This window comes from Dipodomys ordii, unplaced genomic scaffold (genome assembly GCF_000151885.1).
Source record: "Dipodomys ordii isolate 6190 unplaced genomic scaffold, Dord_2.0 Scaffold107, whole genome shotgun sequence".
Lineage (NCBI taxonomy): Eukaryota > Metazoa > Chordata > Mammalia > Rodentia > Heteromyidae > Dipodomys > Dipodomys ordii.
This window is the reverse complement of record NW_012267323.1, coordinates 1,801,922-1,818,097: the sequence shown is the minus strand read 5'-3', so window position 1 is coordinate 1,818,097 and position 16,176 is coordinate 1,801,922. Positions and strand designations below refer to the sequence as shown.

The window sequence follows — 16,176 nt, the reverse complement described above, 5'->3', positions numbered from 1 at the left end:
GTGCAGTGTCGCTTCTCGCTCGTGTGCTTTGTGCGGCACACGCCATGCTGTGGGTGGACGCTTTGTCTCTGGTAGCCTGCTGAGCCGTGGAGGGGCGCCCACCCTCCCTCCACGCATGCCTGGTGCGCGAGAAGGCATGGCTTCTTCCCTGCTATGGCCTTGAATGGCCGGTAAGGCCTTTTTTTTTTTTTTGCCAGGCCTGGGCGCTGTCCCTCGGCTCTTCAGCTCAGGCTAGCTCTACCACACTCGAGCCACAGCGCCACTTCTGGCTTCTTCTGTGCTGAGGAATCGAACCCAGGGCCTCATGCATGCGAGGCGAGCACTCTACCTCCTCTCCACGATGCCCGAGCTGCCTTCCCGCCCCTCTGCCGTGCTGGTTCAAGCCACTCTGTCTCCATACTACACGGAGTGGAACGCCCAACTCAGGAAGCAGTGCAGAGCTGGCGGGGACACGGGCTGCGGGGCCAGCAGTGTGTCAAGTGCAGGAAACTGGTGAGCTGTAGTATTTCAGAAGCATTTTAATAACAGGGACTTTTGTTTTTTAACTTTGGATTAAACAACTTCCTCCTGATTATTATTGGAATTAATTGGTAACAGTTGTTCTGTTGTTGTTGGCAAGTAAAGTACACCAAACGAACATTACCTGTTCATCTCACGCCCAGGGAGAGAACACTTCTTTTTTCCCTTGAAAAGGATGGGCTGGGAAGGTGGCTCAGTGGTAGAGCGCTTGTCTTGCATGCATGAGGCCCTGGGTTCGATTCCTCAGCACCACATAAGAAAAAAAGCTGGAAGTGGTGCTGTGGCTCTAGCCTTGAGCTGAATTGCTGAGGGACGGTGCCTAGGCCCAGTGTTCAGGCCCCACAACCGGACCCAAAAAAAAGATGAGGCCAGGCCTCAGTGGCTCACACCTGTCATCCTAGCTACTCAGGAGGCTGAGATCTGAGGATGGAGGTTCAAAGCCAGCCTGGGCAGGAAATTCCATGAGACTGTTATCTACAATGAAACACCAGAAGTGGTGCTGTGGCCCAAGGGGTAGAGCGCTAGCCTTGAGCTGAAGAGTGCAGGGACAGCGCCCAGGCCCAAAGTTCAAGCCCCACAACCAACAAAAAAAGGAAAGAAAAACAAAGCTAGGTGCCTGTGGCTTAGCTCAGGAGACTGAGATTCGAGGATCAAAGTTTAAAACAAACCTGGGCAGGAAACTCTAAGAAACCCAGAAGTGAATCTGTGTGTGACTTAAGTGGTAAGAGCATCAGCCTTGAATGAAAAAAGCTAAGGGAGAGTGTCCTGACCCTGAGATCAAGCCCCAGTACAAGGAAGAACTGGAGAGAGGGACAAAAGAGAGAAGAAAAATAGGAAGGGAAGAGGAGAAAGAGTACTGGGTTACATTCTATCACTGTTCTGTGCGCCACTTAAAAAATGGCAGGTGGTGTTTTGTTGGTCGTGGGGCCTGAACTCTGGGCCTCAGCTCAAGGCAAGCCCTCTACCACTTGAGCCAAAGCACCACTTCTGGCTTTGTCTGCTTATATGGTGACGAGGAATAGAACCCAGACCCTCATGCATGCAAGGCAAGCACTCTACCACCGAGCCACCTTCCCAGCCCCTGCCCGCAATGCCAGAGATGCTCTCATGACAATCCAAAGCATCGTACCTGCGAGCTGTGTCTGTCCTTTCGGAAGAGCATTTTTAATAGCAAAAACCTGTTTACAATAGCTTACAACCATTTTTCTATACAAATTTGCCTCCTGTGCAATACAGGAGAAAGTCCCACGGTGGTGTCTGTCTGACTCGTAAGAGATTGGCGTAAACCGTACACTAGACATGACTTTCAGCGTGTGAGCGGGTGCGTGTGAGCATTACCGGTGGGTCCGCGGGCTTCTACTTCCACACCTTCACGATGCCGTCCCGGGAGGCGGTGACGATGAAGCCCTGGGTGGTCTGGAAGGTGGCCACGTCCGTGATGATGTCGTGATGGCCCACGGGGAGCGACTCGGGGCCCCGGCGAGGGGTGTCGTCGCTGGGTCCCGCCTTCGGCTTGTTTTGAATTTCCTGTGGGGTGAGGGGAAGTCAGGGAGAGAGCCGGAAGTGAACGCTTAAGCCATAGCCTACCTGACATCCAGCATTGGTGGTGCAGCCGTGTGTCCCCAATAAGAAACGCAGCTAGAGCGACACGGTGGGCCTGCACCGCCCACACTGGGGAAGGACCTGGGACCTTCTGCCAATTCCAAAGCTCCCGGCATGGAGGTGCACCTCCAGGACACACTACTGAAACCTGTGTCTCAGAGCCCGAGCTTTAAACGTGCCAACATCCAGGTCTGAATTGTGGTTTTCTGTCTCCTAAATAGGAGACACTTCTTGACCTTACTGTGTCTACCATTCTCATTTATAAAAGTGCTTTCTTACCGTTTCTTTGTCGGTCGTGGGGGCTTGAACTCTGGGCCTGGGCGCTGTCCCTCAGCTCTTCAGCTCAAGGCCAGCGTTCTACCACTTGAGCCACAGCGCTACTTCCAGTTTTTGGCTTTGAACTGTGATCCTCAGATCTCAGCCTCCTGAGTAGCTAGGATGACAGGCGTGAGCCACCGGCACCTGGCTGCTTTTGGTTCTTTACTGTTCAAATACTCATGTCACCCAAAACTGGGAGAAGATTCCAGAGCCCCTACCTGGACCACCTCAGTGCCTTCTATGATCTTCCGGTAGTAGGAGGCGGAGGAGCAGCCCGTGATTCCGGCCACCACATAGGACCTTTCCGGATAAGCCAGGTCCCAAAACCTAGGGAGCGAACGGGAGGTCACCGTCGGTGCAAGGTAACGGGAGGCCGGACCGCCACTGCCTTGCGCTGAAGGCACTATGTGTGCGCAAACCATCTTCTAGTGTCAACAGCATAACCGTTATTCCTTGATTTAAATAAGCATAGTGGGGGAGGGGGGGTGTGCACATGCCGTACCTGATCTTCATGTCCGAGCCAGCGGTGAGCAGGATGGGGTTGCCGTCCGCGGGGCTGCAGTACAGGCCGTGCACACTGTGAGGGGATGGCTGGAAGGACACAGACGAAGAGCTGAGCATCACGGTTCAAAGCCAGCCCAGGCTGGCTCATCTCCAATGAACGACCAAAAAACCACAAGTGGCGCTGTGGCTCAAGTGGTAGCGCACCCTCCTTGAGCTGAGGGACAGCACTCGGGCCGAGAGTTCTAGTCCCATGACTGACCAAAAAAACCCAGTTTGGAAGTTGCAGATCACCCACTTTCTCCGATGACGTAGTCCCTCTCAGATGGGACTGGTGAGATCAAGCCTGGTGCACGTGTCAGGTGACGTCCTACCGACTACACCGTGGGCGCTGCGCAGGCGCCAGCTCTAAGGTCTTTTGTTAGCACCGTGCTGCCTTCGCCCCGTCCGCGTCCAGCCCGGCAATCCCGGGTCAGGTCCCGGTGCCTGAGCGAGGGCCGCTTTGCACTTGTGAACCTCAACTCAGCCCAGGCACCGCCTCAGTCACAGGCCAGGGCTGAGATTTGAGGATCCCAGATTGAAGCCAGCCAGGACAGGAAAGTCTGTGAGACTTATCACTGATTAACGACCAGAAAACCCGAAGTAGAAATGTGGCTCAAGTGGTAGAGCGCTAGCTTTGAGCTCAAAAGTGCAGGGACAGCGCCTACACCTTGTTCAAGGAGATCACAGTGATCAGCACATTCCACACACCTGGACGTACCTACGTGGCAGCCGCCACGCTGACAGCGTGAGCAACCCAAACTTAAACCCAACTTGGAAACCCAGTGCAGACTAGACTGCATGCGCAAGGGTACCTGTAACTCGGAGAGCGGCGGTGCGCTGCTGGCCCAGAGTGTGAACCTGCGGTCCCCGGTCTCCATGTCCCACATGGACACTTCATTGTTGCCCTGCACAGCTGGGGGAGACAGAGGGGTGGCACGGTCACTCTTGCCCCTGCCCTGGCTTGTGCACAGTTCAAAGCCAGCCCGGGCAGGAAAAGGCTCTTATCTCCAATAAACCACTAAAAAACTGGCAGTGGTGCTGTGGCTCAAGTGGTAGAGCGCTCACCTTGAGCACAAAGCGGCCAGGGACAGCGCCCAGGCCCTGAGTTCAAGCCCCACACTGACAAAGAAAATGAGAGCCAGTGGGTGTGTAGGAAGGAACAGAGTGCAGGTGGTGGCTGGTGGTGGAAGGGCAGGGTGCACCTGCCAGGCCCAGCCTCCACCTGGGAGCGGGGGCTGCGGCGCTCACCTGCGATCACCCAGGACTGGTAGAGCGGGTGCATGGAGAGGCGGCGGATCCGCGCCCTGGAAGGGTGGCAGTGACTGGAGATGGGCAGCTGGAACCTCATGTCCCAGCAGGCCATGGCGCCGCTGCTGGTGCCTGCGAGGAGAGCAGACGGGATGGCCCGGGAGCAGAGCCCACGGGCCGCGAGCGCATGCGTGGGAAGCAGCACCTGGACTTCGCGCTCGCTAGACACTCTCCGCGCACCCACACAGCACCTGCTTGCTAAGCGCTCAGCGGCATGTCCTCACAGGCCAGTCTCACGGAGATAAACTCGAAATGAATTCATTCGTGAGTGACACTGTCATGAACGGCCAAAGGCACCCACCAGACACCCCTCCTTCTGCAGCCCAAACACGCTGTGTAGACACTCATTCAGAATGACAAAAGCCTAAATTCCAGCAATTCAAACGTGAGGGGAAAGGATGACTGCTGGGAGCTTTCCCAGGGGTGCGCCCAACGCACAATGGGGTGTGTGCTGGGGGGTGGGGGAGATACTTAAATCCTGAAAAGGGGCCAGGCTCAGTAGCTCACTCCCACAATCCCATTTAGGTGATGGTTAATGAATAGGAAGATGCAAGAGATAAGAAAAAAGATGGGTGACGGGTGGCTCCCGCCTGTCATCCTAGCTACTCAGGAGGCTGAGATCTGAGGATCAGGGTTCAAAGCCAGCCCTGGCAGGAACGTCTGTGAGACTCTGATCTTCAACGAACCACCAGAAAAGGGGAAGTGGGGGCTATGGTTCAAGTGGTAGAGCGCCAGCCTTGAGCTGAAGAGCTGAGAGACAGCGGCCAGGCCCAGAGTTCAAACCCCATGACCAAAAAAAGGAAGAAGAAAGATGGGAAGCAGTCACTGGTGAAGGGCGGGGGGGGGGGGGCGGGGGGCAGACTCACCAATGCAGAGCCAGCACTGGTGGATGTCCACAGCGAAGGAGGTGATGAGGCCTGACTTCAGGTCGTGCTTCAGCGTCCAGGCGTTGCTGGAGGAGCGCAGGTCCCAGCCCACCAGGGAGCCGTTGACGGTGGCGTAGGCCAACACAGACTGCGGGCCGGAGTTGAAGTGCTGCATGTCCACCACGCAGCCATCCTGCTTCGGATCCAGAATCCTAGGGGACAGGCGAGGTTGGGCGGGCGCACGCACACACACACACACACACACACACACACACACACGCTCAGTCACCAAGGTGAACTGAGGTTCTATTCACCATCGTCGTGACCTCCTGGAGGTCACGTTTGTAACTAGACATTGGGGGGAAAAAAGCAATTTTTTTTTTTTGTCCTACAGAATACTTTCAAGAATGACAACTCTTGTGTTCCCTTCCCTCACGGTCGCATCTTGTGTAACCTAGGGCACCTACCACAACACCAGTAAGTGCAGTACCATTTATACAGAGCAAAACACATTTTTGGTTGGTTGTGGGGCTTGAACTCTGGGCCTGGGTGCTGTCCCTGAGCTCTTCAGTTCAAGGCGAGTGCTCTACCACTTGAGCCACAGCACCACTTCCAGTTTTCTGGTGGTTCATTGGAGATAAGAGTCTCATGGACTTTCCTGCCCTAGGCTGGCTTTGAACTGCAATCCTCAGCTCTCAGCCTCCTGAATAGCTAGGATGACAGGCGTGAGCCTATTTGCCAGCACCTGGCAAACCCACTTTTTTTTTGTATAAGTTAAATGGTTTTGTGGTGGTATTGGGACTTGAACAAGGGCCTGCATGCTGTCCCTTAGTTTTTTTTCCACGCAAGGCGGATACTCTACAACTTGAGCCACATCTTTACTTCTGGCATTCTGCTTGATAATTGGGAGATATAGTCTCATGACTTTTCTGCCTGGGCTGACTTTCCTCAGATCTCAGCCCGTGTAGCTAGGGGTTGGCGCGTAGCCAATGACATAATGATATAAAACTGCTTTGCCCGCCCCCTATTATCTGGTATGGCTCACTTTGTATTCACCAGCCCAACCCCTCAACTTGTGGCCAACCACATATCTGTTCTCGCTCCTTTATATTTTCCAGAATGACCTGTAACTGGCAGCACACACTGCATACATAAACTTCTTTCATTAGCAAAATGCATTTAAAGATTCATCAGTGTTGCACAGGCCAAAGGTTCAGTCCTTTATACTGTTCGGAACTATTTTTCTTACAAGCTGCCCAGCACGCATGAGGACTTGAGTTTGATCCCGGGGGGGGGGGGGGGAGGGGCCAGCCGCCATAATTAGTTCATGTTGTGCTTTTGCACATACTTTTTCTCTTAACCCCTTAGAGTTTAGCAAACATTTTCAATGAAGACCCAGTATTTTAGGCTCCCCAAGTAATATGTACATCTGTTGCACAATTCTTGCTTTGTAAAGCCTTTTAAACATAAGATCATTAGTAGTGTATTCATCATTTGCAGACCATAGTTTGCTGATGTCCTATTTTATATCAACAATTATAGCAAGAAATTCCCTGTCTGACTACATTTCCATATAGATGGATGGTTTTAACAATCAAAACAGGGCCGGGTGCCCGTGGTTCATGCCTGTAATCCTAGCTACTCAGGAGGCTGAGATCTGAGGTTCAAAACCAGCCAGAGCAGTCAAGTCCATGAGACTTTTATCTCCTGGAAATGGCGCTGTGGCTCAAGTGGTAGAGCATTTGTCCTCAACTGAGGACCTCAGCAGCACCTAGGCCCAGAGTTCACGCCCCATGATCAACAAAATAAAAGCTAAGGGCTAGGAAGAGTGCTTGCCTTGCATGCATGAGGGCCTGGGTTCGATTCCTCAGCACCACATAAGCAGATTAAAGCCGGAAGTGGCGCTGTGGCTCAAGTGGTAGAGCGCTCGCCTTAGCTGAAGAGCTGAGGGACAGCGCCCAAGCCCTGAGTTCAGGCCCCACGACCAACATCAACAACAAAATAATTGAAAATGTCACCAGGCACATGTAATCCCAGCTACTCAGGAGGCTGAGATTTGAGGGTCCCAGTTTGAAGCCAGCCAGGACAGGGAAGTCTGGGTGAGACTTTTATCACCAATTAACCACCAGAAAACCCGAAGTGGAAATGTGGTTCAAGTGGTAGAGCACTAGCTTTGAGCTCAAAAAGAGCCTACACCTTGTTCAAGGCCCACAACCAGCAAAAAAAAAAAAAAAAAAGATGAAAGTTAAAGATGTCATCAGGTAAAGCAAAGCACACTGGGAGAGGCTCCGGTCCCCCTGTGGTGGGAAATGTAGCGTGTGGAGAGGCGCGGGACAGGTACCTGCTCTGCAGAGGGTGGATTTTAGGAGATTTGGGCAGCTTGGACGCCTCAATGCCAAGCAGCTGCACAGCGCCGTTGTCCGACGCCACGGCTAAGTAGTGGGAGCCCTGGCAGAACGTGAGCGTCTTCACGCGCCCTCCGATGCGGCTATACGTGAGAATAGACCTGAGCGGAGAAAAACAAGTTCAGTCACGTGGTCGGTGTTGAACATCCACGGGACCATCAGCAAACACAATTCCTATCTCCTCTTTAGACGTCAGGACAAGGACAAGCGGGGCGCCCGGGGCTCACACCTGTCATCCTAGCAACTCAGGAGGCTGAGACCTCAGGACTGTGGTTCAAAGCCAGCCCAGGCAGGAAAGGCTGTAAGACTCTTATCTCCAAGGAACCATTTGAAAACTGAAAATGACGCTGTGGCTCAAGTGGTAGAGCGCTAGCCTTGAGCTGAACAGATGGGGGACAGCGCCCAGGCCCGGAGTTCAAGACCCACAACCAACCAAAAAAAAAACAACAACGACCAAACAAAAGTAATGGGCATCCTCGCTTGCATGCAGTTACAGGGCTGAGCTGCTTTCTAGGCGCACCCTAGTGCTGGGGTCTCCATCCCCGCAGCCCCTACTTCGGCCTGGCATGGTAGGAAAGCAGAGATGAGTTCTATGCTCAACTACCTAGCTGACCTGCCCCGTGCCTCAGTCTACTTACTCATCCGTCCGTAAGATCTGGGGGAGATGGAGTGATACGCAAACCATGAAAGCATTCAGAAACACAGCCGAGGTCCTCGCAGTCCTTCAAGCAAGCTGGCGGCTCTGTCCTCTACCTTCTCAGTTCCTTCCTCAGATGTCACTTGTCCCTATGACTACGCCCTCGTCAACTTATTTGACATCCGCCCCGCGTCCCCTCCCTCGTTCCCCAGAACATCGTCTTCAACACCTTACACAACACTTCAAGACTTCTCAGGGCTGGGAAGGTGGCTTAGTGGTAGAGTGCTCGCCTGGCATGCATGAAGCCCCGGGTTCGGTACCTCGGTGCCGCATACACAAAAAAGGCTGGGAGTGGCGCCATGGCTCAGGGGTAGAGGGCTACCCTTGAGCAAAAAAAAAAAAAAAAAAAAAAAAAAGGAGGGCCCACAGACTCTGAAAAAACCCCAGGACAAGAAAAAAAAAAAAAAAAAAAACCCGAATCCAACCCCCACGACCGTCAAAATAAAACAGCTATGGGCTGGGAAGGTGGCTCCGTGGTGGAGTGCTAGCCTTGCATGCATGAGGCCTTTGGTTCCATTCCTCAGTACCACATAAGCAGAAAAAGCCAGAAGTGCTCGCCTTGAGCCGAAGAGCTGAGGGACAGCGCCCAGGCCCAGAGTTCAAGCCCCACAACCAACCAACCAACAAGACTTCTCATTTCTCACCAAACTGAGCTCCAAGAAGTACTTCCTACTTTGTGGTGATGCTCCGCCACCCCCCCCCCCCCCCCCCCCCCCCCCGTCCCCTGAAATGGTGTCAGTACAGAAGCAGCCCGAAGGCTTTGTGGTTGGGAGATACACTACCTCGTCGTGGTCGTCTTCCCCTCCATCTTCTGACTGTTCCAGATTTTCACCGTGCCGTCATTGGAACACGTGGCGAAGAGCGAATGTTCATCAGAGACTCGGATCCGGTTGACAGCGGATTTGTGCTCGTGCAGGTGTGCAACCAGCAGCCCTTTAGGACGCCACCCTGGGAAAAGCAGGAGGGTGGCAGCTGAGGTTCAAGTTTACGAGCAGCTTGGGAACGATCCCAAGAACAAAGCCAGTGAGAGGCGCGAAGAACCAGTGAAGCTGTCTGCCACAGCAGGACAGATGCTATTTTTGATTTATTTTTGTGCGGATCCTGGGGCTTGAACTCAGGGCCTGGGTGCTGTCTCCGAGCTTTGGTGCTCAAGGCTAGCGCTCTACCACTTTGAGCCACAGTGCTATTCCTGGGTTTTTATAATTAGTTGGAGATAAAAAAGTCTTGTGGACTTTCGTGCCTGGGGCTGGCTTTGAATCTGGATCCTCAGATCGCAGCTCCTGAGTAGCGAGGATGACAGGTGTGAGCCACCAAGCACCCCGCGCTAAAGTGATAACTTTTTTTCTCATTCCCTACGGGTGGTAAAATACTTAAAGCCAAAAATATCTCAGCTTTTTGAGGTTTTCTGAACATCTCTTACCAAAATAAGCACATGAATAAATAAATCCATAACCCAAGATGCTCAAGAATCCTCCACCTTGTGCAGGTTTGGGGTCTGGGGACCAGGCCCGGGGGGCGGGGACTCGGGGATCACCTGGGGGCGGCGGCTTGCTCTCCCACTCGGCGCTCTCCATCATCTGCTTGGCTATCCTCTCCGCGCTGCACTGCTCCCGCTTCTGCTGTATGAGCTGCTGAAGCTCCGTTTTGCAAGTTGTGATCCGAATCTGATAGGTGGACGGCAAAACGGTGCTACTTAAAACCTGTATTACTGGTCTTTTACTTGGAATATTGGTTACTTCTGAAACCTGCAAAAGCAAAGGGAATGGTAGGTAGTAATGTGTTACACGCAAAGCATATCTGAAGGTAGCAATGCACTCGTGTCGTACACATTTTTATGATCACGTGTCCTTGCTAATAATGTACTAATTTTAAAATCCATCTATACACACTGGCCTTGTTTTTGGTAATAACCTAGCTAAAATAAGGGTTAACTGTAAGTCCTACATTTTAAAATTCTGTATCACATTAAAACAATTTGTATGTGTGTGTGTGCGCCAGTCCTGGGGCATGAACTCTGGGCCTGGGAGCTCTCCCTTAGTTTTTTATTTTCCTGGTCTTAGCTTTTTTTATTCAAGGCTGGCGCGTTACCACTTAAGCCACGGCTCCACTTCTGCATTTTTGGTGGTTAAGTGCAGTTAAGAGTCTCATGAACTTTCCTGCCTGGGCTGGCTTTCAACTGTCATCCTCACATCTCAGCCTCCTGAGTAGCTAGGATTATAGGCATGAGCCACTGACATGCAGCTCATTTTAATTTTTTTTTGGGGGGGGTCTGGTCATGGGGCCTGAACTCTGGGCCTGGGCGCTGTCCCTCAGCTCTTCAGCTCAAGGCTAGCACTCTACCACTTGAGCCACAGTGCCACTTACAGCTTTTTTCTTTTTGCTTATGTGGTGCTGAGGAATCAAACCCAGGGCCTCAGGCATGCAAGGCAAGCACTCTACCACTGACCCACCTTCCCAGCCCCTTAATTTTTTTTTTTAGTATAAAAATAACATTAAACAAAATCCTCACTAACCTAAGTAAAAAAATGAAAAGGAATCTCCTTTCTCAGTCTGCGATACTACTTAAGAGTATAAGGGGATAGACAGCAAGGAGTGGTGGGGCACGCCTTTAATCTCAGCTACTCAGGAGGCCGAGGAAAGAACACAACATATGGAGCTGGGAAGGTGGCTCAGTGGTAGAGCGCTTACCTTGCCTGCATGAGGCCCTGGGTTTGATTCCTCAGCACCACATAAGCAGAAAAAGCCTGAAGTGATACTGTAGCTCAAGTGGCAGAGTGCTGCCCTTGAGCTGAAGAGCTGAGGGACAGCGCCCAGGCCCAGAGTTCGGGGCCCACGACTGACAAAAATAAATACATAAACACAGCTCAAGTGTCAGGGCACTGGCCTTGCATGCACAAGGCCCTGGGTTCAATTCCCAGGAGCCCCTCGCTACTACATATGCACACACATCCCCACACGTGGAAGGCTGCCGGGAGTTACCTTCCATCACTTCAAATGTATCCAAATCATCGTGATTTGGGGACTTCTTCCTAGAAGTACTTTTAAGACCCGGTCATATTCAAGGAGGAATAAAAAGAGACTGCAAAGGCTCCCTTGCCTAATGTTAATTAGTTTCTAATGTCTCACGTGATCAGTTCACCTTTATCTACTGACAAGCACTACTCTTCTGTGTGGGTGCCGATCTTAGGGCTTGAACTCAGGAGCTGGGGGGCTGTCTTTGAGCATCTTTGTGCATAGCAAGTGCTCTACCACTTGAGCTACAGCTCCACTTCTGGCTTGTGTGTGTGTGTATGTGTGAGATAAGAGTCTCGTGAACTTTCCTGCCCAAGCTGGCTTCAAACTGTGATCCTTAAATCTCAGCCTTCTGAGAAGTTGGCATTACAGGCGTGAGCCACTGGGGCCCGATTTCCCCTTCGCTATGAAATCAAAGTGAGCCTGTCGTAGAAAGAAAGACAACCTCCCTACACAATTTGTCTTCCCACCGATATTCCCCGCGTAGCTCATGGTGGACACGACACACATGGATGGGCGCACAGGGCCGGGAGCAGGAGCCTGCTGCCCGGGAGACGGTACCTGGGGAGAAGCTGCCGCGGGGCCGCAGAGGCCGGCTGAAGATTCGGAGCGGGGCGGCCTCCCGGCCTGACCCACCTCCTGCTCACTGGCTTTCGGCAGTGCCTGGGCGATGGCTGGTGGGTCCAGCGATCCAAACATGCTCTTCCACTCTTCATTGACGTTTGAGTCTTGCTTTACGTGTTTCCTGGCTACGGAAATATAGTCAGAGCACTTAGTCAGAGGTAACCACCTGGGTGTCGTTTATTGCCCTGTTTTTGCTTTTTGGTCTGAGATAGGGACTTGAACTCTGGATCTCAATGCTTTCTCTCAGGGACTAGTGTCTCCAACTCCCTCGTTGCTCGGTTTTGAAGAGGGTGGGATGGACTTCATATCCTATCTGTTGAGCCTCCACTTTACTCAGCTATTTTTTTGTTGGTCATGGGGCCTGAACTCTGGGCCTGGGCGCTGTCCCTCAGCTCTTCAGCTCAAGGCTAGTGCTCTATCACTTGAGTCACAGCACCACTTCCAGTTTTCTGGTGGTTTACTAGAGATAAGAGTCTCATAGACTTTCCTGCCTGGGCTGGCTTTGAACCGTGATCCTCAGTCTCAGCCTCCTGAGTAGCTAGGGTGACAGGCCTGAGCCACCAGCGCCCCACTTTGACTATTTCTTATCTGTATGAAGTGCTTATTTCCTAGGACTGTGTCCATGCTAGCTACTACTAGTCTATGCACATCACACAGAAACGGCCAACTTTACATTTGCACTCACTTAATTATTTGCCTTTTCCTTTTGGTGAGCTAGCTGTTTTCTTTCTAATTTGAATGACATATCTTATAGACGTCAGCCATTAGTGGTTAAGTTGCAAATACTTCATCCTAAGTCTGGCCATTAGAGGTTTAACTTCAGTATAATTTGTTTGCTGTCCTCTAAGTCTGACACCAGGATTTTGGTTGGGGGTGGGGGGGTGTATAGGTTTTGGGGCTTGACCTTGGGACGTGGGTACTGTCCTTCAGCTTTTGTGTTCAAGTCTGGCACTGTACCACTTTGAGCCACAGTACTATTTCCAGCTTTTTTGGTGGTTCACTGGAGATAAGTCTCGCAGACTTACTTTCTCTGGCTCTCCAGATTCTTCCCTATCTCCATACTGAGTAACAGAGTCACTGCATCTGAAAGTTCTGTAGCTGAAGCCTATTAACTGGCTAAACACCAGTCTGGTGATAAAACCAGGCCGGGTCTATTGGTTCGCGCCTGTCATCCTAGCTACTCAGGAGGCTGATCTGAGGATCGCAGCTTGAAGTCAGCCTGGGCAGGAAAATCTGTGGGACTCTTTTATCTCCAATTAATCACAGAAAAAGTGGGAAGTGGTATTACGCCAGCCTTGCCCAAACAGGAGCTTAGGGATAGCACGCAGGTGCAGAGGGTGAGATCCAGGAATTATAAACGTAAAGATTAGTAACAGCAAGATGAATGCACACGTACCCCGCCAGTAACAGCAAGATGAATGCACACGTACCCCGCCTGTCCTCCGGCTCCTGCCGGGCCTTCACGAGGTCCACCTGTCTCCCTGTGATGCCCAGGGCTGCCAGGTCGATGGCCCCTTTCTGACTGCTGTCGTGAAGATGGCTCTGGTCTACTATATTTGCCTTGGCTCTGTTAGATTTCATCATGAAGTCTTTTAGTGCCAGCAGTTTGTCTTCCTCTTCCTCTGTCATTCCCTAAAACCAAAGCAAACCATATTCTTTTAGATTTTCAAAAATAGTAACAAAGAAGGCTCAGCATGCCGGGCGCAGGTGGCTCACGCCTGTCATCCTAGCTACTCAGGAGGCTGAGATCTGAGGATCGCCGTTCAAAGCCAGCCTGGGCAGGAAAGTCCGTGAGACTCTTATCTCCAATGAACCACCAGAAAAATATGGAAGTGGCGCTGTGGCTCAAGTGGTAGAGCGCTAGCCTTGAGCTGAAGAGCTGAGGGACAGTGCCCAGGCCCAGAGTTCAAGCCCCATGACTGACCAAAAAAAAAAAAGCACCAACTACCTCATTGAAAACCAAGAGAATCAGAAAGATGAAATAAGCAATCAAAAGAGAAGACAGAGTATCAATACAGAGCATGCCACTGCTCTACAGAGGGGGCCCACTGAGGCCGGAGGCGCTCTCGGCTCTCGCTTCCAGGACCCCGGCCTGCCTCCCTTCTACTGGCTGAACACTGCAGGTGACTTAACCTCTGCCATCGCCAGAAACAATGTAAAATGAGACCATCTGTTCCTCTCCTGTCCACTCAGAGCGAGGGATACTTGACAATTCATCAGAGGTGCACAGTGAGCTGCAGTGATGTTCTCAGCACCCAGGGGCTGGTGCGGAGGGAGCAGCACTATGTAGCAGCAGCCGAGACTGGCGGGGCACGGTGAGTGGAAAGACTATGGGAACTGCTCCTCCTCCCTCCCTCCTCGCACCCTGGCAATGCCGCGGTCTCACTGAGCAAGGCAGGGAGCGAGGGCTCCACTCTAACTGGCAATGCCGCGGTCTCACTGAGCAAGGCGGGGAGCGAGGGCTCCACGGAGTAACTGGCAATGCTGCGGTCTCACTGAGCAAGGCGGGGAGCGAGGGCAGCTCCACCGAGTAACTAATTACGATCAGAAGGAAATAGAGCCTTTCAAGTTTAATATACAGTTTTGGCTGGTAAGAGAGGAATACAATGAACGACAAGTGTCTAAGCCTGAAGAATCTAGTTTGGGATAGCTTTTACTGCATGCTGAAATCTTTTTGATAAAGATTTACCTACTCAGAAGACACAACCGAAAAAAATGTGATTGATTCAGAATCCCAATTTTCCATACATTGCTTTTTTTTTTTTTTCGGTCGGTCTCAGGGCTTAAACTCTCAGCCCGGGCACTATCCCCAAGATCTTCAGCTCAAGGCAAGTGCTCTACCGCTTGAGCCACAGCGCCACTTCTGTTTTTCGGATAGTTAATTGCCCAGACTGGCTTTGAACCATGATCCTCATAGCTCAGCCTCCTGAGTAGCCAGAATGATGGACATGAGCCACCAGTGCCCAGCCCATACATTGCTTTTTTTTTGTCAGTCATGGGGCTTGAACTCTGGGCTTGAGTGCTGTCCCTCAGTTCTTCAGCTCAAGGCTAGCGCTCTACCACTTGAGCTACAGAGCCACTTCCCGTTTTCTGATAGCTTATTGGAGGTAAGTGTTTCACAGGAGGGGGGGCTGGGAAGGTGGCTCAGTGGTAGAGAGCTTGCCTTGTATGCAGGAGGCCGTGGGTTCAATTCCTCAGCACCACATAAGCAGAAGTGGGGCTGTGGCTCAAGTGGTAGAGTGCTAGCCTACAGCTAAAGACCTGAGGGTCAGTGCCTAGGCCCAGAGTTCAGGCCCCATGACCAACCAAAAAAAAAAAGCAGTTTCACAGACTTTCCTGCCCAGGCTGGCTTTGAATCGCAACCTCAGATCTCAGCCTCCTGAGTAGCTAGGATGACAGGCATGAGCCACCTGCGCCCGGCTATAACAAAACACGTCTAATGTAAAGGTTAGAAGAGACCTAAAGAAAAAGTTCTTTGATCCCATTAAATATTCTAGAAAATGGGAAACAGCACCATCCTGGAAGAGAAAGTTGGAGGCAGCTTAGCTGTCAGGCAGAATTGCATCTAAACACCAAGCCATTGGGGCTAGGAATGGGGCTTAGTGATAAGAGTGTTTGCACAGCATGCATGAAAGCCCTGGGTTCGATCCTCAGTGCTGAGGATTTACATTTGCAAAACTGATAAAAATTCTCAGTCTGACACCGAATGAATTTTTCATCATCTTGTTAGGCAAGATATAACTAACAAGCATTCTCTTTATGACAGGCATTCTCTTTATAAAATTAAGAGCAGTCACTAAAGTTGTCCCTTAGTATTTTGCTTATAGCTCACAGTGCTTAATAGTCATTATAATCTTTATTTCCAACCATTTTAATTCCTATTTCAGCTCTCTAGGTCCCACACATCCCCCATAAAACAGGCAGATGAATCTCTTATGCCTCTAAAGAGACCTGACTACTGCCAAGAATAATAAAAAGACTACTTCCTAGTTCTAACAAGATTTGCTAATTGGTCCAAACAATAAACCACTGGTTTCTTCACCTACGTAAGATACACGAGAAATCCAAGTAATAGGGTGAACAAATGCAGGCATGGAACTCAGTAGACGCCAAGTGGAAAATGAACTAGGTGAAACTTGTGGGCTGTGGCGAAAAGTGAACAAAGGGGTGACACCGTCCAAAAAAGAAATGCAGGGGCTGGGAAGGTGGCTCAGTGGTAGAGCGCTTGCCTTGCATGCCTGAGGCCCTGGGTTCGATTCCTCAGCACCACATAAGCAAAAAG

At 51.4% G+C, this 16,176-nt stretch overlaps 2 protein-coding genes across 4 annotated transcripts in view; one reads left to right on the top strand and one right to left on the bottom strand.

Moving 5' to 3' along the window:
- The window catches only part of Col6a6 (collagen, type VI, alpha 6), a 54,330-nt gene extending 54,100 nt beyond the window's left edge, over nucleotides 1–230 (top strand). Inside the window, exon 37 of the mRNA XM_013028214.1 lies at nucleotides 198–230. The gene's annotated coding sequence lies outside the window, so the exon portion shown is untranslated. The remainder of the gene's footprint in view (nucleotides 1–197) is intronic.
- The window catches only part of Pik3r4 (phosphoinositide-3-kinase, regulatory subunit 4), a 56,644-nt gene that overhangs the window by 16,838 nt on the left and 23,630 nt on the right, over nucleotides 1–16,176 (bottom strand). For 2 of the 3 annotated variants that reach the window (XM_013028216.1, XM_013028217.1), the window contains exons 10-20: nucleotides 13,325–13,526; nucleotides 11,832–12,019; nucleotides 9,793–10,003; nucleotides 9,041–9,206; nucleotides 7,498–7,662; nucleotides 5,157–5,368; nucleotides 4,231–4,362; nucleotides 3,795–3,895; nucleotides 2,942–3,030; nucleotides 2,658–2,766; nucleotides 1,858–2,046 (exon numbers count right to left, since the gene is read on the bottom strand). In XM_013028216.1, the coding sequence (XP_012883670.1) occupies nucleotides 1,876–2,046; nucleotides 2,658–2,766; nucleotides 2,942–3,030; nucleotides 3,795–3,895; nucleotides 4,231–4,362; nucleotides 5,157–5,368; nucleotides 7,498–7,662; nucleotides 9,041–9,206; nucleotides 9,793–10,003; nucleotides 11,832–12,019; nucleotides 13,325–13,526 (1,746 nt within the window). In that variant the 3' untranslated portion in view covers nucleotides 1,858–1,875. Of the gene's footprint in view, nucleotides 1–1,610; nucleotides 2,047–2,657; nucleotides 2,767–2,941; nucleotides 3,031–3,794; nucleotides 3,896–4,230; nucleotides 4,363–5,156; nucleotides 5,369–7,497; nucleotides 7,663–9,040; nucleotides 9,207–9,792; nucleotides 10,004–11,831; nucleotides 12,020–13,324; nucleotides 13,527–16,176 lie in introns of those variants that run through there. The other variant, XM_013028215.1, reaches the window with a different exon arrangement.